Source organism: Agelaius phoeniceus, chromosome Z (assembly GCF_051311805.1).
Source record: "Agelaius phoeniceus isolate bAgePho1 chromosome Z, bAgePho1.hap1, whole genome shotgun sequence".
NCBI lineage: Eukaryota > Metazoa > Chordata > Aves > Passeriformes > Icteridae > Agelaius > Agelaius phoeniceus.
Genome location: NC_135303.1, coordinates 960569 through 986941, shown reverse-complemented (window position 1 = coordinate 986941; position 26373 = coordinate 960569). Strand labels below are relative to the sequence as shown.

Sequence of the window (26373 nt, the reverse complement as noted above, 5' to 3'; positions counted from 1 at the left end):
TTTCCTTCCATGATTCCCCTCAGCACTGGCATCCACCCTCTCATCCCCAATACCCCCTTACTCTCATCCCTTTTCCCTCACCCTGCCACCTCTATCCCCTCAGCCCCAGACACCCTCTTCCCCTCAGCACCTCACCCCTGGCCCCACATCCTCACACGCCCTCTCTTCTCACACTGGGCCCTGCTTTCCCCTCAGCCCCATCCCACTCTTTCCTTCATCCCAGGTACACCTTAATCCCTCAACCCGGGCTCCCTTTCCCCTCATCCCGGGCTCCCTTTCCCCTCACCCCGGGCTCCCTTTCCCCTCATCCCGGGCTCTTTCCCCTCACTCCGGGCTACCTCGTCCCAGGCTCCCTTTTCTCTCGTCCCAGACTCCCCCTCAGCCCAGGCCCCCTTTCCCCTCATCCCGGGCTCTTTCCCCTCACTCCGGGCTACCTTGTCCCAGGCTCCTTTTTCTCTCGTCCCAGACTCCATTTCCCCTCAGCCCGGGCTCCCTTTCCCCTCACCCCGGGCCCCCTTTCCCCTCAGCCCGTCCCGCCGCCGCGGGAGGCCGGCGGAGGCGATTCCGCCCCATGCCGCGGCGCCGGGTGGGCCGGTCCCGCCCCTGCCTGAGGCGGAGGCGGCGGCGGGCGCTGGCCGCGGTGCCGAGCGGAGCGGGCAGCGTTCCCCCATGGCTGTGTACATGTGCCGGGCCGTGCTGCCGGCCCACGCCGGGCCCCGCGGGGAGCTGGGCGCGGGGCCGCTGCTGCAATGGATGGACGCCGCCGCCTGCCTCGCAGGTACGGCCAGGGGGGCCCGGCCCCTGCTCGTCCGGGAGCGGGAGGGGACAGTCCCAGCCCTGGGGGAGGCTGGAGGGAAGGTGTCATCGAGAGGGCTTTGGAGCGTGCACCGGGCAGGGTGGAAGGGGCCACAGTGGTCATCCTGTCCCGCCTCAGAGCCCGGGACACGGGATCGTACAGACACTGCTAGGACGGGACAGGTGAGCTCCACTCCACACCCCCTCTGGGCAGTGTGTTCAGTGGTCTCTGAAAAAGTTCTTCATCATAGAATTACAGAATCCCCTGAGCTGGAAGGGGCCCACTGGAACACCCAGTCCCACCCCAGCCCTGCACACACACCCCAACAATCCCACCCTGGGCATCCGTGGGGTGCTGTCCAAACCCTCCTGGAGCTCTGACAGAGCCTGTTCAGTGCCCCACCACCCTCTGGGGGAAGAACCTTTCCCTCATGTCCACCCTGACACAGCTCCATGTTCAGATGGGAACATCCAGGGCATCATTTTCTGCCCCTTGCCTCATGTTGCATTGCTGGGCACCCCCAAGCAGAGCCTGATCTATGCTCTGACACCTTTTTTGGACATTTGTACATGTCCAAAAGGGATGAAGGACCCTCTCACTCATCTCTTGCCGAGGCTGAGCAGACCCAGCTTCCCTCATGAGGAGGATGCTCCAGTCCCCCAGTCGTTCTGGTAGCCTGCACTGGACCCATTCCAGGAGCTCCACGTCTCTCTCGAGGAGCCCAGGAGATTTGGGGTCCAGTTAGGAACAGACACCACGAGGGTGAGGCGTCAGATGGCACGGGAGAGCGAGGAAGGTGGTGGGAATGTGAGGATGAGGAGAATTTTAAAAAGGAGCAGCAGAAGGGAAGAAAAGAGGTGGTAAAAGATAAGCAAGAGAAGGAAGGAAAGTACTAATTTAAGATCATTGGCACTTGTGTGCCAAAAAGAAGGAAAGGTGCCACTGTCTTGGCAGGGGATTGGAGTAAATGGTCTCCAGAGGACTCTTCCAGCCCTAACTATTCTGGGATTCCGTGGTTCTGTGAAACACAAATCCAGCCAGCGTGCGGAGCACTCCGTGTCTGCCTGTATCTCGCCTTGCAACGCTTCTAAACCCCGTCGCCAGCTCGTACGAGTGACTGGCGAGCGCTGCGAGCGCGGGGGAGGCGCGGCGAGAGCCTGGCGGCGAGCAGCGGTGCCGCAGCTTCAGCAGCCGGTGCCGAGCGCGGCTGGCGGCGTGCGGGGTGCCGGGGCGCCGGGCTGGCCCTGCCCCTGCCCGAGCGCGGGTCGCACCCGCATCCCCCGAAAGAAGCACGCCTCCTCTCTCGGGTGTATGAGGGAGTGATTCCGTTCCAGCCCTTCGGTGTTCTGACCCTCAGAAGGGGGCAGAGGCTGTGCTTTCCGCTCGTTATTTTCAGAGGGAGGTCTTCAGATTTTCATACAAAACCTCTGGTTTCTCTCTGAGCTCCTCGTGTGATGCTCGCTAAAAATACGGGGCTGCTGGGGGGTGCGAGCTCTTGCCTGTTGTGCAGTGCTATTCTCCAGGCCTCCTGCTGGTCCCCTCTCTTGCCTCTGTCACTCAGGGCTTTGGAGCAGAGGTTCTCTGTGTTTATACAGCTCCTAGTACATTGCAGATCTACCTTTTGGCTGGAAGCCCTAGGTGCTATGGTCAAATAAATAATATATCATATTAACTTGCTGTAAAACTTAACTATCAGGTGATTAAATATTAACAGTAAATAGGATGTTTACCTGTTCCAGATTAGCTCTCATAATTAATACGAAAAGCGTGTGCTCTTCTTCACAGCCAAATGTACCCCAGGGAGATGACTAACATTTCAAATTTAGGTGAAAATATTTTACAGCAGGTGAATTTGGGTTTTGAATTTTCTAAGTCTTGTTTGTGTTTGTTTTTATTTAATTCCTACATTTTTGGTGTAGCACTAAGGGCATGTACTTAGCTGCTTTCCACTGTTGTGACTGCACTAATAAGCTAAGGTTTTTACCTACTAATTAGTAGTTTTTTCTCCTGTATCTCAGAATCCTCAGCTGACATAAAACTTCCCCACTGGATTGCCCTAGCTGATGCTCTTGACATATTGTTTTGAGGGAGAAAGATGAGCTTTCTGTGAGCTTGGTAACACTTTGTGACTCTTTCTGTCATTCAAAATCCTTGTTAAGGCTCTCTTACCAGAATGTTCATTTTTAGAAAAAGACCTTAGGTGGAAGTTTTCAAACTGAGTAAGATAGTTGCTATCATCTAGTCTCGTCTCCTGATGTCACCCATAAATACAAACACACCCTTCACAACAGAATCACGACCAAAACAATGTAAACTTTAATCTTATTTAGCTTCTCTTTTTTCCTAAGGGGCGCACTGCAGAGTTGCATTTTGGTGCTCACAGGAGGAAGAGGGACCTGCTGCGTGCAGTCCCTGCCTGTCAGGCACCAGCCCACGGGTGAGTAGCTGCCTGCAGGTGCAGAGTGATAACTGTGTGCCCCTGTGTCTCTTTTGAAGCTGAGAAACATGCTGGGGTGTCCTGCGTGACAGCGTCCATGGATGACATTCAGTTTGAAGAGGCTGCCAGGTACAAACCAGCTGACAACAGTCAGATGTTTCCCTTCTGCAGACTCTAATTTGGCAGAGATAAACTGGGGCGTTATAAAACGGGAGAGAGCAGACCTGTGAACTCAGCACAGCCACAGGGCTGAGTCTCAAAGCTGCTCTTTTCTACCTGTGATAGCCAGACCCACCCAGAGAGCAGATCCATGTCACAGGGCAGAAATAAACTCTTGTTCACTTCGCCTGGCAGTTGAGATGCCTGGTGAGATGGCCCAGTGGTCTCTGGCTCTGGGGATTGGCTGCAGGCCACTGCTTATCTCTGTTAAATAAGCAATACTACCTATGAAACTTACTGTTAGCAGTGGTTTTATTGCTGCAAGGTCTCTTTCGGTTCACTTCTTAACATCTTTCTCTTTCAGCTGTTTTATAAAAAAAGATAAATGTTTTGCATTCACTGAGCACTGAATTAACTGAGTCTACGGGATAACACAGGACTGAACTTGTTTTGCCATTTTTCATGGTGGGATAAAAGACTCTGTAAGAGGAAATGGGCCCTTTATTCCTAAACCATACCTTTACAGAAACCTACGGCCATTACTTTGTGGGTTTTGTGTGGTTTTACACAGGGCAATCTAGGAATTAAGGAGTGGTTAGATGGGACAGACCTGGTTGCAGGGAGCACATGCAGTTGTTGTGGCTGTGAACACACCAGCACTGGCTGCCAGAGGTGCAGCTGATGGCAGTTAAAAACTGTTCATAAGTGTAAAAGAAACATCCACTCAGACTTGAGACTGTTAGGGCAGTGCCCATTAGAGTAAGAACTAAAGTCAGTGACAAAGGAGAACACCATCATGCCTGTTCTGGAACTCAAAAGATAATTTCTTGGTCTGTTTCACAAGATTGAGGTGTTTGTCCTGCCTTGATTTGCTCTGTCTTTTTAATTTTGTCCTTAGAAAAAAATCCTGTATGTAAAAACTAATCAAAGTTAGGATAATGTTTCCCTTTCAGGTGTAATAGCTCAGAGTTAGTAGCTTCAGAGCACTTTTCTGTCTTGTTTCATGATAGCAGAACAGAGCTTCTGGAATATGATGAAAATACTTTTCCTTCCAAAGTTGTTTCTGAATATTTCTAGTTCTTCTCTCACTTGCAATACCAATATTCCATTTGTAACAAGATTTTCAAGTAGCAATCTTGTAACTGTGAAAGAAATTATTTTATAAATTATTTTTCTCTGCCACGTCATCCACTAACATCCTTCTTGTAGCTTACTGTGCAAATTCCTAAATTTTGCCACATCCAATTCATTAGACAAATGTCTTGCATAAATAAGAGAGTTCTTGCTTCTCTCTCCGGTAAATTAATAAAATGTTTTTTCAGTAAGTGGATTAAGGTTTATTTACCCAAACCAGGTTACTAAATCTTCTGCAGGGATTAAGCCTTCTGTGTTTATTTCAGCTGAGATGTAAAGAGAAATTGTCACACATCTGTATAGTTCAAAACTTAGCTTTATACCATGATAACCTCTTCCTTCTCTTGCAATACACATTAGTTCAGTGTATTACTGAACTGCTGATTTTAAATTGACACATCTGATTTTAAGTTGCATTTATTTAAATGTTGTTAGTGTTCTGTATGTGAATGATAGTCCCTTCATTCTGGTACATTTCTGACAGTTTTAAGTGGAAATGTGGTGCTGTGTGACTTGTGCCCCTGCAAATCTGTGGCTCTGAGCACTCTCCTTTTTGGGAGGGAGCTGGTGGCTCCTTTAGCTGTGCAGTTGGGAACAATTGCCTTAACAGATCTGCTTTTTCTTTGCAATAAATAATGGAAAAACTTCTGAGATGATTCTGAGCATCTTCTGCAGAAGCTAATGAGGGCTGTGCACCTGCAGCTGGTCTTGGTTCTTTGCCCTGACCATTTCCCCTTCCCTACCCACCCAAAGGACTCCACCTGGGTTCTTGGGTGAGAACAAGAAAGAGAAAATTGCTGTGCAGTTTGTTGTTCCTGTCAGGTCCTCTGGAGGAGCAGGCTTCCTATTTCCCATTTCCCATTCTACTTCTGCAGTGGAATATGCAATTTAAGGAAGCCTTTACCTTTAAATGTCCCAACTTAATTCATTTACATTAGTAAGCAACTATGATGATGATGATTATTATTATTATATAATGATAATAATAGTAAGAAAAAGAAGAAGAAGAAGAATGGAATAAGAATAAGAATAAGAACATGGGGGTAATAACTGTGCAAAATCCTTTGCTGTGAATGTTTTGTCAGTACCCAAGAGCTCTGCGTTACGTTTTACTTCAGTCTTGGCTGTCTTTAGCTCCCCTTTTCCTGCCCCGGGGCTGCTCTTTAGCATTTGTAGCTCAGTTTGAATTCCCTGCAGGCAGTGGCCTGACACCCTTCTGTCTTGGCTGTGTCTCTGCCTTACCCTGCACACTGTGTCCTTTCACTCCTGCTCACTGGGAAAACTTGAGGGCAAACTGCCTTCCTCCCACCCTCTCAGCACTGCTTAGGGCTGGGATTCGAGGGGTTTGGAAACAACGTTTGCTCCTGTTTTCAACGTGGAGCATGTGCTTTAGGAATTCCAGAAGGGAAGAAAATGCCTCCTCGTTTAAATTTGTTTTGATGACATAATAAGGAGAATTTAAAAGGTAATAAAGAATAAAATAAATAATATAATAAAAAATTAAAATATAGTAAAAATAATAGATAATATAATGAAATCACATTAGATAATTAACTAGTAATCTAGAATCTCTAGAATTTTTACTAGATAATAAAGTAAAAATTCTGTTTAGTTGTTTTATGTAGGTAAATGAGGAAGAGAGGTTTTTCAGAGGGATGATGTTAGCACAGAAGGGACAAGCAGTCCTGTTCTTGGCCAAGACTTGGAACATGAGCTCTGTCCCCATCCTTTAAAGATGCCCAAGAGCACTTTTCCCCTGGGGTTATCTCCCCGTGTGCACACTCCTGTGGTGCTGGAGGAGAGTATCTGAGTGCTCCTGCAGCTGCAGGAGCTCAGGGATGTGTGCAGGGTGTGCTTGTGAGCAGCAGCCAGAACTCCTGGCTGTACCTGAGCACACCTGCTGCCATTCAGACACCAGCTGAGAGAAAGGATGTTGCCATTAAGGTTCTGCAGTTCTGCAATTTTATTGACCAAGTCTGACTGGAGAACAATGGTGTTGAATTGAACGCAGTGAAAAATTCACTTTTTTCACTGGATTTTCAGTGCAGCATGGAAGACACAGCCTAATTAATGAGATATTCTTCATGACTTTTAGAGAGGCAGATTCAAGCCCTTATAAAGCTGCATGCTTGCCTGCTATAAGGTCTTACTCTTCTTAACAGGGTTGGACAAATTATTGCCATCAGAACAAAGGTGAACAGAGCATTCAAAACCAGCATGGAGGTAAGAGATCAGCACTCTTTTTTCTAGAGATGTTGAAGGAATAGAGCAGAGGTGGGAGCAGCAGAGGAGCACAGCATGGGTCCAGGTGTATTTGCTCCAGGTATTTGCAGGTATCTGGACAACAACAGTGCCTAATGGCACTGCTTTCAGAGTGTTACAGTAGTGTGTTTCCTCTGAAATGATCCATGCCAGAGAAGCAACTGGGCCCTGAAGAACTGAGGCCTTTGGCAGGTGTAGTGGGCAGGATGGGAGAGGTGGTGTTGGTCCAGGCCAGATCCACAGAATAGGTGAAGTTCAAAGCATTTTTGAAACTTATGATACAAATGTACGTGTCTCAGGTGCACACATGATCTTAATCTTCATACTGCAGTCAGTATGCAATGCCTTGCCTGATCACTTCAAATCAGAACTGAACTTTGGGGGTGCTTTTTGTGCATTGTGCCTGTGTCCAATTCCCATTATTATTGATGAGAGTGATGCATCTCACAGGTAATGTATTCCAAAAGTTTCTAAAAATTAGAAAAAAATCAGAATTTTGATGTGTGTCAGGCCTATTCCACAGGATCGAATCCAGTGTTTCACATTCAAGTGTTTGATTGTACCTTTCACCCCTAAACACACTTTTTTTTGCATGTACAGATCTTAGAAACTCATTCAGATGGGGACTCTAAATGCCACAGAAGAAAATGGAAGAAAATATCCATAAAACTACATTTAAGTGTCTTTCCTGTTTTTGTAATTTTACCCTACAAGTGATGCTGAACAAACATAAAACTTGTGGTACTAAAAAACCTTTCAGAGCTGACTGAATATTGTGATGACAAGAGATGTGTCAGTGACTGGAGCAGGTTTTTTACCTTTTCCCTTTAGGTGTAAGGGACTGATAAAAACTGCACTGTATTGTCTCAAACCAGCTGACAATGATGTAAATACCATTTCTGTCTCCTTCCTCCACCATCTTCTTCCTTGTAGGTTGGCATCAAGGTGACAGTACAGGATGTTTTGACTAATGCTGAAAAGATTGTGAGCGTGGCACATGCAACGTATGTGGCCAAACCAGTTGGTGGTGGAAAGGTATTTTTCCTGCTTTCTCCTAAGCCTGGAGTTTCTGTGAAATAACCCAACTTTTCTGGTTATGAAACACAGCAGAAGCACTGTTTAATTCTGATCAGTGATAGGAAAAAAGCATGAAGTTCAGACTTTATGGGATAGAGTCTGGGGGTTTATTTCTAATTTGCCTCTCTGAAATGGTTAGGTTGTTGTTGTTGTTGTTGCTGTCATTGTTGTTATTATTATTATTATTATTATTATTATTATTATTATTATTATTATTATTTCCATTTCTATTTCCATTTCCTTTTGCACATTTGCTCATTATACAAGTGAGGTCTTTGTGAGGGCTACAGTATTGACAGAGGCAAGCAGTGGAAGGGAGATCCTTGTGAGTCTCTCTCCTTTTCAGAAATGGATTGCAGGGTGGGCTTTTTTATCCTTCACTTCTTGGGGAGGTTGTTCAAACACCACTGCTCAGACACAAGACATTATTTTTAAGCTCACTTCCAATCTAAATTGGTTCTTTGCCATTTATGTTGATTGGTTTTCACGCCAGGACTGTTTCTTCTCTCCAGTGTTTGGAAATCAGTCATGGTACCATTGGCCTTCACATCACTGTTCCAGACAGGCACAGGCTTTTTAAAAAATTTTCTTGTAGGGAAGGCCAAGCATGCCTCAGACTCTCTTAAAAAAACTCCCTTTGCATGTAAAATTCTGCTTTCTTGAATGTGACATCATGGATCTGACTTTCCTGTCTCACCGCATGGGTTATGGCAGCACATCTGGCTGTTAAACATCCACTGGAGATTGGCAGAGTCATCCCATGAGCAATTAACACATCCAGTCACTACTGCTCTCTCTTCTGTGAGGATGTGCCACAGATGGGAGAAGAAACAGACTGGAGCAGTTTTACTAAAACTACAGCCCAGCTCTTGTCTCTGAAGGGCTAATGGCTAAATTTCTACCCTGATAGCACTAAAATATTATCAGGAGTTGTTTGTTACTAGTTTGATATCATACTCATAACATAAACCTGTTTACCTTTTGCCTAAATTTCTGGGGAGATTAATTCAGGATTAAATTGGTGATGATTAACTAAGATTAGGCTTAAGACAGGAATGTCCCAGGGAGAGTTTGAGAGTTCAGTTCAAATTCCATGACAAACTAAAATATCAGAGACATTGAATAATATTTTTTTTCAAATCCACTTTTCTGAACAACTGTTTCTAAGGTTGTACAGAGAGAATGTCAATATAACCACCATCTTAATTTTTTAACTGGGCCACATGGGAAAATCTAGGAAGCTCTTGAGAAGGACTGGAAAGGAGACAATGAATCTGGAGGAGGGTTAGAGGGAAGAGTCAAAGGGTGAGAAACATTAGTGGCTGCACTGCAAGACACAAAATGTCGAATTTGTCTGTGCTGCACTGCTTTGTGCATTATTTTAACGCCTCTGAGGCTAAGCCTTGTAGACAAACCTCACAAGTGATTGCTCAGTGTCACCTGGGGTGTAATTATCCAAACGTAGTAATTTTCTTAAAATTACTGCATTTGGTTTGGATGCAGTTTGTCATTGAACTGAAATACATGGGAATTTGCACTGACGCCACAGACCAGTGCAACTGAATTTATTTTCTGGTTCAAAAATTCTATCCTCAAACCTTCATATTAAGTTCATCCTTTCCTGTCTTTTTCATTTATTTTTTTTCTTAAATGAGAACTATCTTAAACACTGTGTGCTCTCATGGATGGTTGTATTTATAAGCTAAAAGCACTTCCTCATTGGGTTTTAATGAATGATTCTGAAAGGATAATGCAGAATCTCTTGAACTTTATACTGTGTGTTAGTTGTATTATTAAACTTGTCATCTTGGACAGCTGATAGGAAAAAGTTGTAGAAAATGCTGATGCCATTTTAAGTTCAAAGTGCGCTTTGTTACGATTGTGAAATTCCGAATTGTTGTATTTTTTTCCTCTCCATTTGCACAGGTTGAGTTAAAACCTGTACAGCTTCTGTCTGCAGAAGACCACCTGGAGCACAGCCTGGCTATTGAGAGGAGAAGAATCCGTCTGGGCTATGTCCAGGTCTTTCAGAAGCTGATGCAGGAGAGCAATAAGGAAGGTGATTTCTGTACTCAGCACAGAAGGTGGAACAAACACTCATGGGCAGCTGGAAGGAAGGAAAAAAGCAAGCAAAACATCTCCTTGGGGTTGTGGTGCCAGGTAGAAAAGTCTGTGCCAGATTTGTGGATAGAGGTGCCAGAGGTGTGCTAGGCAGTTATTCTAACAGAGTGGCATTTCTTTGTCTCTCAGAAATTCCAGATGTAAAAACACAGGGTTGAAGGCCAGGCGTGCATTAAATAGATGTGAAATGCAGATCTTGATGTGGTTCTGTGTGTGAGGTTTCACAGGTCACACAGAACTCAGCAATAAACACAGCAATAAACTTCTGTGACACTAGTTGTGATGTAGACAGCAGCATGACATTCACTCAGGCTCATGGCCATGTCTTTGCCAGAAAGGAAAGGAAGAACTGTGTTTATGCCTTGAGATGATTCCCAACAAGCAGAACTTTCATTACGTGGAGGTCAAGACAGGTTAAAAAGTTAGAAGAACTGAACAAAGAAACAGGTTCTTCTTTACTTATGGTAGTAATTTCTGTTCTTAAAGAAAGTTCTGCTTGTAAGTTGTTGTGTTCCCTCACAAAAGAAATTACTCAGAGCAGTTAGGAAAATATGCTGGTATTTGGAAAATCTGAGCTGTAGCTCCATGTATAAATAACAGGCATTATGTGCTTTTTCTGAGGAGCGATTAAACCTGTTATAAACAAAGATCTAACCTTAACAATTTAGTAAGACTTTGTAGAACTGAAGAGTCTTGTTTGGTACAAGAAAACAAGCTATTTGTCTTCATGGTAACTGTCTCACAGGGTACAGTTTAATAACCTGAGTGACAAATCAGAGGTGGATGGGTTTTGTCTCCACTGCCTTTCCTGGAAACTTCTTTGAAGGATATTATTGTAGCACTAATTCACCTCCTTAAGGAGACGGAGCAAGCAGAGTGGGAGAAGAGAGAACATTGTGTGTAAAGGCTGCTAGGTAGCAGCATATGTACAAATCATACCCTGAAAGTGAGGCTTATTTGACCAGCGGATCTTAGGGAGCACCTTGAGTAGGTCCAAAGGACAAGTTAGTCATATGTTTCCACACGCTTACATAATCACAAAGTTAGCTAATTATGCCACAAGTCAAAAGTACAATTCAGGTCAAGCAGCTCCTACGACAGATAGGCACTTTTAAAATTACTTGATGTAATCTCATGACCAAATCTTCCTGCAAAACACCACTGAAAAGAATTGAGATTAGAGTGAGGATGCAAGGCTAAACACTTGGAAGTGACATCAGAAATGCTCACTTAATACAAGGTGGTTCAGATCCTCATTTCAGTCATTTCACTCAGGTGTTGTCTCAGGCAATTATAAACTTTGTAACAAGGTGAAATCCTGCTCTAATCTCAATTCAACACACCTGTACAGGTGCCCATCACACACAGTGCAGAGTCTTTGACAGATATTTGAGTCGGTGCTGAACTGCTCTGACAGCCCCTGAAAGCCAGCACACTCTGGGGCTGCAGCTGCTGTTCCCCTGCAGGAACTGCCCCTGGCAAAGGGACACAAAACTGCTCCTGACAAAATGACACAGAACTGCCCTGACAGAGGGACAGGAACTGCCCCTGACAACAGGAACTGCCCCTGACACAGGGACACAGAACTGCCCCTGACAAAATGACACAGAACTGCCCTGACAGAGGGACAGGAACTGCCCCTGACACAGGGACACAGAACTGCCCCTGACACAGGGACACAAAACTGCCCCTGACAGAGGAACTGCCCCTGACACAGGGACACAGAACTGCCCCTGACAAAATGACACAGAACTGCCCCTGACAACAGGAACTGCCCCTGACCCAGGGACACAGAGCTGCCCCTGACAGGGATGTGGGGATGTACTGAGGGCTGGCAGCAGCAGCTCCTGGGAGAACAGAGAAAATGTTCAGCTTCTTATTGCTTCCCTTGCAAACCACAAGGCTCTTCTGTGCCTTTCTGTTTGTCTTCTTTTTGCTGAGTCTGAACAAGCTGCTCTCTTCACGGGGTGTGCTTTCTTCTGAAAGCATTCATTGATGCGTTGCTGCTCTGTTTCAGATACTTGTGAAGAGAAAGATGCAGTTTCAACTGAGCATACCCACGTACAGAGCACTGAGCTCGTCCTGCCTCCTCATGCAAACCATCATGGAAACACTTTTGGTGGCCAGATCATGGCTTGGATGCAGACAGTGGCAAGCATTTCAGCAAGGTACTTTCCTACAGCATTGTCTCTGCATGTGGTTCTAAGTGGATGTGCTTTTAATGTTAAAGGTTTCACAGGGATTTATTTTATGAAGAATACAGACCCAGGCCTTTGTGACTTGTCTTCCTCCTCACATTACAGGAGGCCTTTGAACTATTTAAGTGGTACATCTCCCACAGCATGCCATGCCACTGAGACTCAGACAATATTCTGTTACACATACAGAGCCTAAGGCAAAAGAGGCTGTGTTACCTTCCTGGGAATCTTTGCAGAAGGCTAACATTGTATACAGGAACAGAAACCTGCTCTCCTTGTGCTTGGTGCAGTGTTTTAGAAACAAAGTTAGTTGTTCGACCAGGATCAAACCAATACTCACCCTGTATCAATTGACACCCGAAAATGAACATCCTGCTAGAACTTAATCTGCAGATCCTCGTGATGCCAGAAGAAAAATAAGTCAGAGAAAAAGGAGCCACATAAACAGGCTCTGTTTTTTGGTGTGTGCACCGAATGGATGCATAACCCTCAGCAAGTCACTTGACCTTTCAGTCCCTCTGACTTGCACATCCTATGGCTTGCAACAATTTTAGCAGTTTAAAGAGCTGGGGCATCTTCAGGTAAAGAGAACAAAATATGTTTTGTGAGGCTGCCTGCCAGTGTGACCCAGGCACATAATCGCTTAATTCCTCTTCCCTGGAGTCAAACCGTTGTTTGTCTCCCTTCCTGTTCCTGGACACTGCACAAAGCTTCTTTGTAAGCAGCACTCAAGTTTCAGTCTGAATTCTCCTTGCATACTGAGTGACCTAATTCACTGCAGGGACGTTAGATATGTTTTCCCTTTTTATCTTTAATAATTAAATGACTTGTCCATTCATTATTCATATGGTTTTGATTTGTAGCCAGTGGCTGTACTGATAACAACAGATTTTCTGTAGTGGTTGGATAAACAACTTGTTTTAGTAACAACAGAGTGCACTGACCTTACCCCCATGTGCAATTCCAGTGGCTTGAAGGGACTGTTGCAGATTTTTGCCATAATATGACTCAGAACATTTACCTGTTTTCATCTGATAAGTTTTACCTTGTGGGAGTCGCATTTAGATTTTAAAAAGGAAGGGAGACATCAGCAAACGGAGTACTGGACAAATTTTCTTCAAACTAATTAATGTCAAACATGATTACTCATGTTGGGAATTTCAGGAATAACAGCTGGTGTCAGAGGCTGGTTGAAAGCAGAGATGTTGTAGTTTTTGCTTGAGAAGTAACTACTCTCACCATGAACCTTTTGTGAGGCCACTCAGAGTTAGACTCCACCTCTGAAGGTTCCAGGTAAGAGTTTCTATAGCCACAAACTGTGATGGAGGAACTGAAGAGGAGGGATAAGCTTGAAAAAATAAATTTCTAAGGGCATTTTAAAGGTTACTCACTCTCCTTCTCACTTCCCCTCCACCTTTTTTTGGTCAATACATGAGATTGTGCAGATAGCAATAAAACCATTTGAATATTAGTAATATTACCTTGAACTTGATGGATACTTTCTTATTCCTTACATTTTCAATAAAAGCATTCAGGGTGTACTTTTCCAGGAAAGAAATGAATATTTAAGCCTGAGTTCTGGTTTGTTCCTCTCCTCATCATTATTGTGTTTGCATCTTTAGAGTGAACATTGTAAATAAAATCAACGCTTAGCATTTTAAATCAGAGGAGCAAATTATTTTAATTTAATTACAAAGTAATTTAAATGTATTAGACTATTGAAGAGATGTACCAGTCAGTTAATTAGCTGCAGATAATTGTGTGCATTTAAAAATACCGGTACATTAGTTTTCAAAGTGCAGTTGAGTTAAAAGCTAGAAGTGCTACAAAACTGTATTTTCAAATTTAGAAAACTTCACCATGGAACAATCTATCCTAGATGTGCACATGGGCTCCTTACTGAGAGCTAAAAATAAATGTCATATATTGTAAATGGTCCCCTCTTCCTGTGATGCACAGACATCCCAGTAGAAAGTGAGGGGTTTTGAATACATGCAGAAATGATGAAGAAACCTGATTTTTGCCTGCTCCAGGGACCTTGGAAACAAGATTCCATTTACACAGACTGCATCTGGTAGCTGTGTGAGGGGTTTTTTATTCTCATTTCATAATAGCAGAAAGCATCTAAAACCAAGCAAAAAGTACAAATACTAAGCCTAGTTAACTTGACATGGCATTGCTTGGACATTGTCCCTAAGTGCTCAGCCTTTCTGCTCAGGTTTCCTTTAATTGTTTAAAGGCCTGAAGGTCTGGCATTTTTACACTGCTCAGGAGCCTGCTCCCCATGCAGTCCTACAGAAATTAATGAAACTGTGAGGTAAGTGGTTATTCTGTAGGTAAAGGATTCATGCTCTGGCTTTAGGAGAGGGCGGTCTCAAGCAGTGGGAATTAATTGGTGTTTGTAAAACGTGCTGGAAATGAAGCAGCATGACATAAGTGGCATTATGATGGTTGAAGCTCGAGTTACATGCTCTTGGTAGCATGGAGTAGATCAGTGTAATTTAGTGACCTTCCAGGTCCTGCAAACCCTGTTTCTGTAGTCAGTCACGCCGGCTGTGCTTTTAGCACAACTGTGTGTTTTGGTCTGTGTCTGTGTGTCTGTTTCAGCCGCCTGTGTCGGTCACACCCCATCCTGAAGGCAGTTAACATGTTCAAATTCTGGGGGCCGTCCTTTGTGGGTGACCGCCTGGTCTTCAATGCCATCGTCAACAACACTTTCCACAACAGGTAAAGCTCCTCATTTCTTGTCTCCCTGGGCATCTCCAGCACCAGCCTACGCTGTGTGCTTCATGTTTCATCAGTAGGATTTTCATTAGTGAATTAATTCTTTTTCATTAGAATTAATTATTTTTCAGGTGGGACTTTGAAGCATGTATCTGTATCTGTAAGTGCCCATATGTGCCTTTTTTTTTTTTTTTGTTTCACTTTTATCAGTGGGAGTTTTTAAAAAAAATTATTCTCTAACTTTCATTTTAAAGACCATTTGTCACCAAATCCCACTCCTGCAAATTCAGAGAATAGATATTCCTCTGAAATTCAGGGATTTTCAAGGGCTGAGCTGCTCCCAGAGATTTGACTTTTCAGAAGATGCCAGCTTCTTGCCAGGATCTTCCCATCTTGGCATTTATTGACAGACTGCATTCTATTTATTGCTTATTTTTGGTAATGCTATTTAGCTACTGCCATCCTTTATTTTATTTCAGAGGTGTGCCTGTCCAGATTGAGTAATTGATTTGCTATGCTACAGAAGGTATTTGATTACATTATTTACAGAAGGTGTTTAATTTGTGCAGGCTTCCTGCGCACCTGCAGGTACTGCAGTCCTCTCCAGCATGTCTCAGGGCTGCCTCTGCACCAGTGGCAGCAGTTCAGGGATTCATTTAAATGTCCTTTCAGCGTGGAGGTCGGTGTCCGTGTGGAGGCTTACAACTGTGAGGAGTGGATCCAGGACCAGCCGCGGCACATTAACAGTGCATTCCTCATTTTCAGTGCTTTGGATGACAAAGGGCAGCTGCTCACCTTCCCCAGGGTCAAGCCTACTACTCAGGTGAGCTCTCAGCAGTGGAGTGGTCACCTCAGCCTTGCTGGGGAGGCAAGGACCAAGCAGGGCACTGCAGCGCATCTTCCTGCGGAGAGAAAAGCTCCAAATGAAGTGCTTGCCCTCGAGTGAGAGGTTTGTTATTGTTAGCTTTAGTCTTCCAAAAGTGAGAGGCTCCGTGGAGGATCCTCATGACTAGAGATTCTGTGATTGATGGGCAGAGAAGAAAAATCTGACGTGTTTGGAGATTTTTCCACTTGTCTGCGTCTCGTGCAAGTTCCACTGACTGTAGATGAAATTTATGAGTATTCAGTGAATAGTTATTTTTATAAACCCTTAACAAAGGTGAGAAATGGAGTGAATAAAGAAGTCTGTGGGAATCAAATCCCATGATGTGGGTGGGCTTTTCAGTTGCTTTGACATGGAGATCTCATTTCATGTTTCCCTGAAAGTGGTTCATGAAGCACTTGAAGCAGTTTGAATGCTATTGTTGAATTATTTGCTGTGTTAACACCTGTCACTAATCTTCCTGTTCCAGTTACAAGAATTTTAGAAAGCCAGTGTAGGCAGTATTGAAATTATTTTTTAACATCAGGATGGGAACCAGACAAATGAATCAAGGTGTCTTATGTACTCAGTGGGGCAGTAAGTTTACTACTGCCCACTGCAGGCTGTCCCAAGAGGAGAAACTGACTTTGAAAAATACAATTTCCCTTTGTGCTTTGAAACACCAGATGATGATAAATTAGGTTAATAGTTTATTTGGTGGGTGGCACATTTAGAAAGAGCAGAATGTGTGTGGTGCACTGCCCAGCTGCAACTGCTTTAGGACCAAAGAGCACCTGGAGGATGCTACAATAATGCAACTCTTCTATCACACTGGTTTTTTTCAAATTGCAGAGAATATTGCTAAGGCAAAAAGTAAAGCACTAGTTTTCCTGGGTTAGCTTGTGGAAAGGCCATTGCACAATTACTCTTTATTTGCTTGTATTTTTGCTCTGGCATTTGCCCGTCTGGAATAAATAGTTTTTAGTTGTCTTTTTTCAGGCTTTGTTGTAAAATGATGAGATTTGTTGCTCTCTGGTTCACTTTTCATGCAGGATGGTGTGAGGAGGTACCACGGAGCCATTGCCAGGAGGAGGATTCTACTCACCAGGTATAGCTGGGTCACTGGCAGGTCTTGATTTTGAAAACTTAATTTCATAATCCTCTAAATAAAGTAATTGAACTCCCCTTAACATATATGTGACTGTTATATGGCTTACATTTACAAATAATTTTCTTTCAGTGGCACTGAAATTGTTAAGAGGCTTCTTGTCTCAAAACTACTTTGCTCTGGAGGTTATTGTGTTTCACTGTCTTTCTTGGAAAGAAAAAGCAGTTATTGCAAACCAAAAATTGATAAAGTACCTCTATTTAGAAGACACTTAAGCCTGTAGAAAGTGATTTTTCCTAGCATACACAGACGTGTACAGAACCAGTTTATGCTACTGTGTCTCTTTTTAATTATGTTTTAGAAAATGCATGCTATCTGCTAAAGGAGACAAGCCCTCTGATGCCTGGGAGACAAGCAACCAGGTAATCTGTAGGTGCATAAAAAGCTGTATTTGTGCACCTTTTGGGGTGTGTGAAGCAGCTGTTCAGGCTGTGGCAGTACAGGTGGACCCTCTGAAGTTCTGTGGCAGTTGTGAGGAATGGTTGGATGTGTAACACAGTGAAATGTCTCTTTTAAAAAGAGGGAGTAGATGATTCACTACTGCTCTAAGAGTGAGTTCAATAGAAAGGATGTAAAATTGTCTTTAAAACACATGCATACCAGTGGTCCCCTAGGTCTCCTGCAGATTTATCCCTCAATGTCCCCAGCTGTTACAAAATAAATTCTGAATTAATTTTATTATTCTTCAGAATAGGCTGAATTCTCCTGTAGAGGAAGTAGTTTGGAGTTTTGGTTTTTGTCTTTATCCAGCCACAGAATGTCTGAAAAATTGCAGTGAGGAAACCATTTAGTAAGTGCTAAAAGTGGGGGGAGAGATAGCACCAGAGAGATGAACACTGGAGTACAAATAGTACAAATCTGTGGAAAGAGAGGTGAAATCATGTTCATTCTCAGATTCCCTGCACCAAGTGTCTCTGGTTTGGACATGCTGTGTCCATGTCCTGCAGTGAATGGTGTTGAACCTGAATTTAGGTGGATTTATAGATTAATTAAATGTTGTTTCAGTGTCCAGTTTTTGTGGCTAAAGCAGCTTTTCCCCCCCCCCTTTTTTTTTTTCTGCAGAGCAACAAATGTAAATAAGCACACAATTATAAAAATTGCTTGGTTAAGATTTATTTCCTATGAAATCAAAACCTGTCAATAAAGACTCTAAGGCTGTATTCTCTTTATAGAGTGGTTAAATGAGAACTCCATCCACTGTAGCCAAGCATAAAGAATGGCTATATTTGCATTTTCTTTGCTTGTGAGCCTGCTGTGAAAAACAATTGCCGAGATGGACCCAGCTTGGTAGCAAAGAAGAGGTTAATTTTCGAGTAGATTCTAATTGCTTAAGAGGAAGATGGACAAAACCATTAATTCAGTGGTCTGAGAGGTTATCTGTATTGTCTCCCTGGTGGTCAAAGTTGTTCTTCACAGCTTTATAACTGGAGAAGCTGAAAATAGTGTTTTGTTGTCCTTTAATTAAGATTGTTTTGCCAACAGCCATGTGAGTGCATCAGGAAGCCACTGGAAGTGTTTCAATTCAGAAACTACTGAAGTGTGTTTTCACTTACAAGGAACATAAACATTTGTTTGCAGTTGAAGCATAATGATGGGGGAAAAGAGCACCTAATCTCTGCAATGTTCAGTGAAATGTACCTTTACCCCTCCACTTTCAGACACGTGTCTTGTGTTTCAGGCATATTTGAGTTACAGCAACATAGCTGCACTGACACACCTGGCAGGAAAACCAGGGTGGGACATAACCAAGACTCTGGATAATGTAAGTGCAGAAATGAAATTATAGAAATCTGGAAGCAAAGCACCTCCCTGTTTGTGAAGTGGTGTTACGAACCCAAAATCAGTGAGGACACTTGTGTAAACCAGTTCTAGCAGAGGAAGATGCTGCTGGGAAAAGCAGAAGAAAGTCAAGGGAAAACGGGGTGCTAACCCTGTTGCAGTGCATGTTTTCCAGGAAATGGAGAGACATCTGCAGAGGCTGGGTTTCTGAAATACGGTTAGTGACTGGCAGTTTACTTCCAGATCATGTTGAGCCAGAGGTGTTTTGGGACAATAAATTATTTTTTCAGTGTTTTGGTCTGACCTCCTGTGCATTGCAGACTATGGAACATTGCTTAGTGACTCTTGCATGTAGACAATAAGATACTTAATAAGAGCAGATACAAATCATAAGGAATTCCAGTGATGGCAGAGCTGCCAGTGCCGTGTGTCGGTTGTTCCAGTGGTTAAATATTTCAGTAAACACTGCTGTGCCAAATAAACAGCAGGCAACTCTGGTGCTGGGAAAAGCAAGCTTGAACCAGCTCCTGGAAACAGGCAGAGACAACAACTGGGGTTGTTCCTCCTGGGGAAGAGAAGGCTTTGGGGAGACCTTGAAGCACCTCCCAGTACCTAAAGGGGGAGGTACAAGAAGTCTGGAGAGGGACAGCACAAGGGGGAATGATCCTAAAGTGCAGATTTGTTCCCTTTTCCCTGCAACTGGAATGACCCCAAGCTACTTGGCAGTTTTTGAAGGTAAAACATGGCATTCTTGATGTCTTTGACACAAAACCTCAAGGCTTGTAAGGCTGCAGAGATAATCCAGCCTTGCCAATGTTCACTTAGCAGAGAGGTGTTTTGACAGCTGCACCTCCTGCTTTGTTTTGTGATTTTTCAAGGCTAGAAGACTGCTAGAGCAACATTATTCCTGTTCTTTGCCATAGAGAAATATTGATGCAGACCTCCTGTAGATGGTTTTTAAAGCTCTTAAGCATTTAATTTTACACCAAACTTTACTTCAGCAAGGTGCTTGCTGGATTAAGTCGGGGTTTATTTCCTCTTCCAAGATAGGACAATCCAGAGAAATACAAAATCTGTGTCGTTGTAGAAATGCAGAAAAAACAAAAGATTGCTCATTTTTGATGCAGAAAAAGAAAACCAGAACAACAAAACCTCAACAGTGATGATGAACCTTATGAATTTTGCATCACTTGGAAATGAAAATCTGTTAAACTTCTCAGGATTTGAGAGGCAATAAAGCACATGAATTTGGGAATGAAATCCTCTAATTCTAAAGATTCTGTTGTGCCCATCCTCTTCCATTTTATGGGGTTTGTGGGAGGTGACAAACCCTTCTTTCTTGTGTGTGCATTGTTATGTACAGGCTATTCCTTTTGAATTCTCTGTTTTGGGGTTTAGGCCTATGAATAGAAATAGACCCAAAATAATCAAGGCAAGATAGTACAGGTGTGGGACAAGAGATGCAAAACTGTGATTTTAAGTAGTTATTCAAAGTATCATTAGTTCTGGGTGCTCTGCTTCACAGCAGAGAGCAAGGGAGAAAAAGAAGGATCTTTTGGAAAGGGAAGTGCTGGGTTGCTCTTGGGGCAAGAGGGCTAAGCCAAGGTGTGGCTGATTTGCCTGGACAAAGGCATGTGGCATTTCCCAGGAGCTCCTGAGAAAATCTGCCTGAAGTCCTAAGTGTGTAACATTTATGCATCTAAACATTTACAGTAATAATTCTTTGCTTTCAATACATGCTCCCTTTTTTTTTTTTTTTTTTCCCCCAGGTGAAAATCTGGACCCATGAGGAGGGTGCTGTGCTGTCATTCAAGGTGGAGATGCAGGTGAAGGTCCCATCCCACGTGGCCTTCTCCCTCCTGTCCGACTTCAGCCTCCGCCAGCGCTGGGACAGACATTTCCTGTGAGACCCTCTCCTTGTCTGGGGCTCTGAGCCCCCTGGCACCCCTCTTCCCTGTCACAGACACTCCTGAGAGACCCTGCCCCGTTAGGAACAAAGTGTTGTAAGAGTTTGACATCAAACATTTCTCAAAATATGGGTTTTGGTTTTTTTTTTTTAGTGTAGAAGTAAAGTTTGGTTTGTGCTTAGTCTGGTTCCAAAATATAGAGTGCACTGTATTTTTCAAAAGAATTGAACGCTCTCTATCATTCAAAAGAAGGGATAGGGCAGAGGTCATCTTTTTCTTAAATAAGCACAGCTCCAGTCCTAGGCAGGTGTATGTTAAAAGTGACAAAAACCCAAAACTAGTAAAAAAATAAAAAGTTTAAAGTAAGAACTGAGGTGGATATATTGTGCATGCTAGCTTTAAAAATTAGGGAAAAGCTGGACTCCTTCATATTTGTGCTGTTGGAGACACTGATGCTCAATTTCACAGTCAAAGTGAGAAATCAAGAAATGGGGTCCTTCAAAATACATATTTTCAAAAAATAACATGTTTGAAAGTTTGTATGATTTGAAACATGTTTTGGAATGGCTCTAAAAGGTGTTTGAGGTTTTTTATTTACCTTTTATGGTGTAGAATAGTGATTAGAGACAGTGGAATTGAAATTATACTGATTTGATATGGTGAAGCATTTTCAGTTAGTTATTCCATCCTGAAAGATTTTTACCAGAGGGTGGAACCTTAGGGATATTTGAAAATCTACAAACTCTACTGAATTTACAGCTTTTAACAAACAAAACATAAAGAAATAGTGCTGATGAGGTGTTGCAGAAAACCTGAATGCTTCACTCTCTCTGCCTTGCGGCTGGAACATGAAAATGAAAGGTCCAGTGTCAGGATGAGCCCGTTTGCACTGAGTTTGCTGGAGCTGCTGTTGCACACACAGGGCCTGAGGGGTGTGCTAAATGTCTTCACAGGACATGTGAGGTCCTGCAGGCTGTGAGTGAAGAGGAGAAGATCTACCACGTCACCTCTGGCCCCACGGCAGGCCACCAGCCCAGGGACTTTGTGATTCTGGTGTCCCAAAGGCAGCCCTGCCAGCCACAGTGAGTATGGCTCTGATTGTAACTCTGAGCACCTTGGGGCCACGGCCTGGAGTGCTGTCACCTTCATCTGTCACTGGGTGACAAAAGGGCACTTTACTTTCTAAGGAGTGGGATTCCTTGGTTGATGCCTGAGTTTGTACAGCCAGATTTGCTTTGCAATGTGAAGGTGCAATGAAATAAATCCAGATCATCACAAACTTTTGGCTTAAACCAGTATTGATTCTCTGATAGTGACTCTTTGGGAGTGGTCTACCAGGAGGGCAAATAGGCCAGAATTTCAAATGGGCAAATGGAGAAAAAATATCATGTCCCAGAGAGCCTGTCAGTGGGCTGAAGCACCTAAATGGGAGTTTATTTCTTCTTTGTTTGAAGTGACTTTGTACTCCCATTCCATGTAATTACAGACTTTTTATTTAGTCAAGGAACTTCTTGAAACTTCACACATTTATTGTATCTGTAAATTCTGCCAAGTCCCTTGCTCAGTTTAACATACCCTGCTTTTTAAAGTTTTATTATTTTTATTAGATCTCCTCTTGTTCTTACATCGTGAAACATGGGCAGCAAATGGAACCTTTTGGTGTATCTTACCCTTCTCTATTCTGTTTCTTTTTTCACATTCAGTAATTCTTCAACTTAGCACTAAAAGGCAGCATTCTGTACTGTGCTTGCCTTCCCCCTCCATGGGGGGATTGAATGAGTTTGGATACCTTTACTGTGGCCACACTGTGAAGCCTCTGGGTAAGGGTTGTTCCCCAATGCAGTAAATGTGGGCTGAGGAGAGCAGGGTTAATTAAAATGAAAAGGTGGGGAATTGTTCTCTGGCTGCCACAGAGGCCTCCTGGACTGGGCTCTGTGCTGAAGCCTCACTGAGGCTCACCAGGGCCCTGGCTTTGAACCAGGATTGTGGAAAATACCTGAGCTCCTCTGCCCTCCCGTGAAAATGACATGATGTAGTCACTGCCATGAACGTTTCCAACAAGAGGAAGGGTGTGATGTGTGGTGTTGTGAGGTCCCCAGGACGAGGTGAGAGATGAGAATTGACTCCATGTTCTCTGAAGGCTGATTTATTATTTTATGATATTATATTATGTTAAAAGAAAATTATATACTAAAACTATACTAAAGAAAGAGAAGGGATATATCAGAAGGCTAAACAGGAATGGTAATGAAAGCTCGTGACTGGTTCCTCAGAGTCCAACAGAGCTGATGGTGATTAGTCATTAATTAAAAACAATTCACACGTTTGGATAAACAGTCTCCAGACCACGTTCCAGAGGAGCAAAACATGGAGAAGCTGAGGCTTCTCATCCTCCCAGGAGAAGAAATCCTGGCGAAGGGATTTTTCAGAAAATATGACGGTGGCAGTGATGCTTGTTGTCCCTGCTCTTCAGGGAGCCCTACACGGTGGCCGTGAGGTCGGTGACCCTCAGGGCGATGCCCCCACGCCCGGAGTTCTGCAGGAGTGAAATCCTCTGTGCTGGGTTCCAGATCCACAGCAACAGCAGCAGCTCCTGCACTGTGAGTAACCCTGCAGGGCCCAGCTGTGCCCCCTGCCCTGTGCCCCCTGCCCTGGGGCTGTCACCTCGCCTGAGCTGAGACTGCAGAGGGAACAGCCAAATACCTCCAAAAAAGGAGTTCAGTCTGGGTGTGTGGGGTCTGTCTGGCCCAACTTTGACTGTTAGAAATGAACCCTGAACCCCTGCCCCTCCAGAGTCATTCACTGACTCCTAAAATACACCCCTAGGGGATGTGCATTGCACTGGTCTCTGGTGGTGTGTCCCTCTTTCCACTGACTACAAAGGCCAAAGAATTAGTTCAAATTAAATTCCTCGCCTGAACCTTCATATGCCAGGAATCACACAATCTGATTTCCCATCTCTGGACCCATGGCCAATCTTCTTTGCCATGGGAAGGCTAAAACTTTTCCATTTAATAAAACACATTTATGACAACTGTCAGCAGCTCTTGGTGGCTGCAGTTCCTTTTTTTTTGGGCAACAGGTTTGCTCACAAAGCACACATATTTAACATGTTATACTTAAGTATTTCTTGCTGAACTGCTCTGTACATTTACCTGCAGATGCTGGAGGGTCTGAGAGCAGTGAGGACATCCAGATCACTGGGGTGTTGTAAAAAAGGCATGTTTTTTGCAAATTATTCCCTTCAGTTTCAGAAGCACTGTGTGCTTCTATTCACATCCATGAAAGCTGTGGTACTCATCCAGGCTCTGCAAAAAAATGGCTAACTTGCAATCCATAGGCTTTTTTGTTTCATTTACTTTTGTTCAAACAGGTGTGTTACTTCAATCAAGTGACATCAGGAGTTATGCCTTACTTAGCTGCAAATCTTACTGGCTCATCAAAATCCATTGAAGACACTGCTTTGGAGTGTATAAAGTTCTTGGAGCTGCAAGACAGCAAGTGCTGAAGTTAAAAGCAGATTTCTGAAGGGACATCTGAAGATTATCAAGCACTTCTGGCTGAAATTCCTGCCAGGGTGTGGATCATTCTTCTGTAGGTGACTTGCTTCAGATCATGTAGTCAGTATTGGGATTCAGCCTGAAAATACCTGGCACAAGCATTTCCTATCAAACCAAGCTTAGGCCTTAGGCTCTAAATTCAATCTTTAATATAAAAAAGATTAAGGAACAGATTCTGCTTTTGATTGCATTAATGAATTTCATATAAATGGAGGCAGAACTTGGCTCAGTAGAGCTGTAGTTCATAAGATTATTTCACTGTTTTAATGTTACATTAAACAGAGTGGCACCCAGGCAGCTTTAAATACCACCCCCTGTAATCTGCAGAAACCAGTGCTACCAAGTGGCTTTGCCAGTGCTCTGACCTGGCCGTGCAGGTGCTTGCACACCATTATTTATAAACTGAGTACAGCCCATGTAAATTAGTGTTTGCTAATGTCCGTATTTTAGTACTTGTCTCTTTATCTGTGACTCCCAATAAATTATTGTTCCTGAAGTTACAGACTCACCACAGGTTTCACCCCAGTACGTGGGGGTGCAGAAGGCTGCCCTGCAGTGCTGGTGGGTTCTGCAGGAGAGCCCTGAGCTGCAGCCTGTGCCAGCTGTGCCAGGCTGGAGAAACACACAGCAGCAACTCCTGGGTGCACTCCTCCCCAGCAAACACAGGATGGCTCCCGGGCTGTGCTGAGCTGTGTCTGCCCTGCTTGCTGCTCTGTTTGAGCTCAGAGAGGCCCCTTCAGAGCAGCGAGGGTGGCATCAGCAATTGGATCCTGGCAAGGGCCAGCACTGCCACTCCGTGTCACTGCAGTGCCACCCCCGCCAGGGTCAGAGCTCTCAGGGCTGGCACTGGACACACCTTCAGCGTGCCCTGCAGAGCCTGCTGCAGGGAGTTACAGAACCCACCAGCTGTTTGCACAGGAGAAGCATGGCAGGGGAGGCACTGAGGGGAGCCCTGGGGCTGTCACCTCTCCGGCATCCCCTGGCCTGTGCCTCCCTTTGGGCACAGCCTTGCCTGCTGGGCCACCCCACCGGGCTGTGCTTCACCAGGAATGCAGGGAGAGACACAGCTCCAGGCCTCTGGTTCACAGATCCAAATCTCATTCTAGATCAGCATTTCCTTCACGTGGATAAAGTGCAGCACCTCACTCTGGCAGCCCCTTCCAAGCACCAAGGTGGTGAGTGCCACCTCCCAGCTCGGGAGGGTGCAGCTCCCTGCCGGCAGCAGGGCTCTCCCCGGCGTGCAGGTGATGGCAGAGCAGCCCTGGGCTGCGCAGGTAACCCGGGATCCCAGCGCTGGTGAAGAGAGACCCCTAATGTTGGCTCTGGACACAGCCAGCCCAGATGCTGCTGCAGCCAGCACTGTAAAGTCATGGATTTACACCTTTACAAGCAGCACCTTCTGCCGGTGCTTTCCAAACAGCTTCCTGCAGTGGTTCTGTCCAGCACTTACAGCTCAGATTGCTCTGCAGGAGCTGGAGATCAGCCCCTCCTCGGGAGCTGCACAACCACTGCCTGCACCAGCACAGGCCGTCCACGGCCCCATGGCTGCAGGAACACATCACAAAGCCAAGGAGCTGTGAAATTATCTAAAAATATGCTTTTTAAACAATGTACTTAATGTGTAAAATAGAAAGGGAAATGCTTCTCTAAGCTGGTATAAATGACTGTTACCAAAATGTCCACATTAAACTGATAGCTTTGAGCTGTTATCCAATAGTTAACTAAAACTCCATAATTAATCCTTGGTTTCATTCACACCCACTCCTCTTCCCCATTTAAAAATGTGCTTTGATTAATACTAACTGAACATACACCTCTTATCTCAGTCTCCACAGAAATCTAAAATATAACCTCTAACCACTGTATTCTTTAGCAATATTTTATTAAAAATAATTACTTGTACAAATATAAAATATCCCCACAAAATTTAATTCCCCATATTTGTTTTTTGCTGCAAGAAAAATATGTGAGGGAAGGTCAGGGTGCATTTCTCCAGTAATACTGGTGGATGCAGGAACTCTTGTTTGGAGTTGGTTTCTTAATTTTTCTGTTTAATATCTGCCAGTTTGGGGGTTTTTTTTTAAGAAAAGTTTACTTCCAGCTCACCAAGGTATAGAAACACTGCAGATTTTTGAGCACTTTCTTTGAAAAATAAGTAAATAAGCTAAGGAAGCTTCTCACTTGCTCTT

At 44.1% G+C, this 26373-nt stretch overlaps 1 protein-coding gene across 5 annotated transcripts; it reads left to right on the top strand.

Annotated features, from left to right (window-relative positions):
* The first annotated feature begins 556 nt into the window (after nucleotides 1-556).
* On the top strand, nucleotides 557-24680 carry ACOT12 (acyl-CoA thioesterase 12). Of its 5 annotated transcripts, none has more exons than XM_077171138.1 (15): nucleotides 557-778; nucleotides 3145-3233; nucleotides 6689-6749; nucleotides 7722-7823; nucleotides 9792-9924; nucleotides 12004-12154; nucleotides 14792-14911; nucleotides 15581-15731; nucleotides 16823-16878; nucleotides 17240-17300; nucleotides 18617-18700; nucleotides 20487-20620; nucleotides 21578-21706; nucleotides 23098-23224; nucleotides 23998-24680. In XM_077171138.1, exons 1-15 carry the CDS (start codon nucleotides 572-574, stop codon nucleotides 24130-24132), a joined length of 1740 nt encoding a protein of 579 aa, XP_077027253.1. In that variant the 5' UTR covers nucleotides 557-571; the 3' UTR covers nucleotides 24133-24680. The 5 variants fall into 5 exon arrangements, with proteins under 5 accessions (XP_077027253.1, XP_077027254.1, XP_054507630.2 ...); XM_054651655.2 differs by lacking the exon at nucleotides 3145-3233 and adding an exon at nucleotides 3293-3362 and having other exon boundaries at nucleotides 593-778; XM_077171139.1 differs by lacking the exon at nucleotides 7722-7823.
* The last annotated feature ends 1693 nt before the right edge of the window (nucleotides 24681-26373 follow it).

Coding starts and splice junctions, on each gene's coding strand:
- ACOT12 (XM_077171138.1), top strand. CDS start 572: ATGCCGCGGCGCCGGGTGGGCCGGTCCCGCCCCTGCCTGAGGCGGAGG. Junction 6,750..7,721: donor CATTCAAAACCAGCATGGAG/GTAAGAGATCAG, acceptor TCTTCCTTGTAG/GTTGGCATCAAGGTGACAGT. Junction 9,925..12,003: donor GCAGGAGAGCAATAAGGAAG/GTGATTTCTGTA, acceptor GCTCTGTTTCAG/ATACTTGTGAAGAGAAAGAT.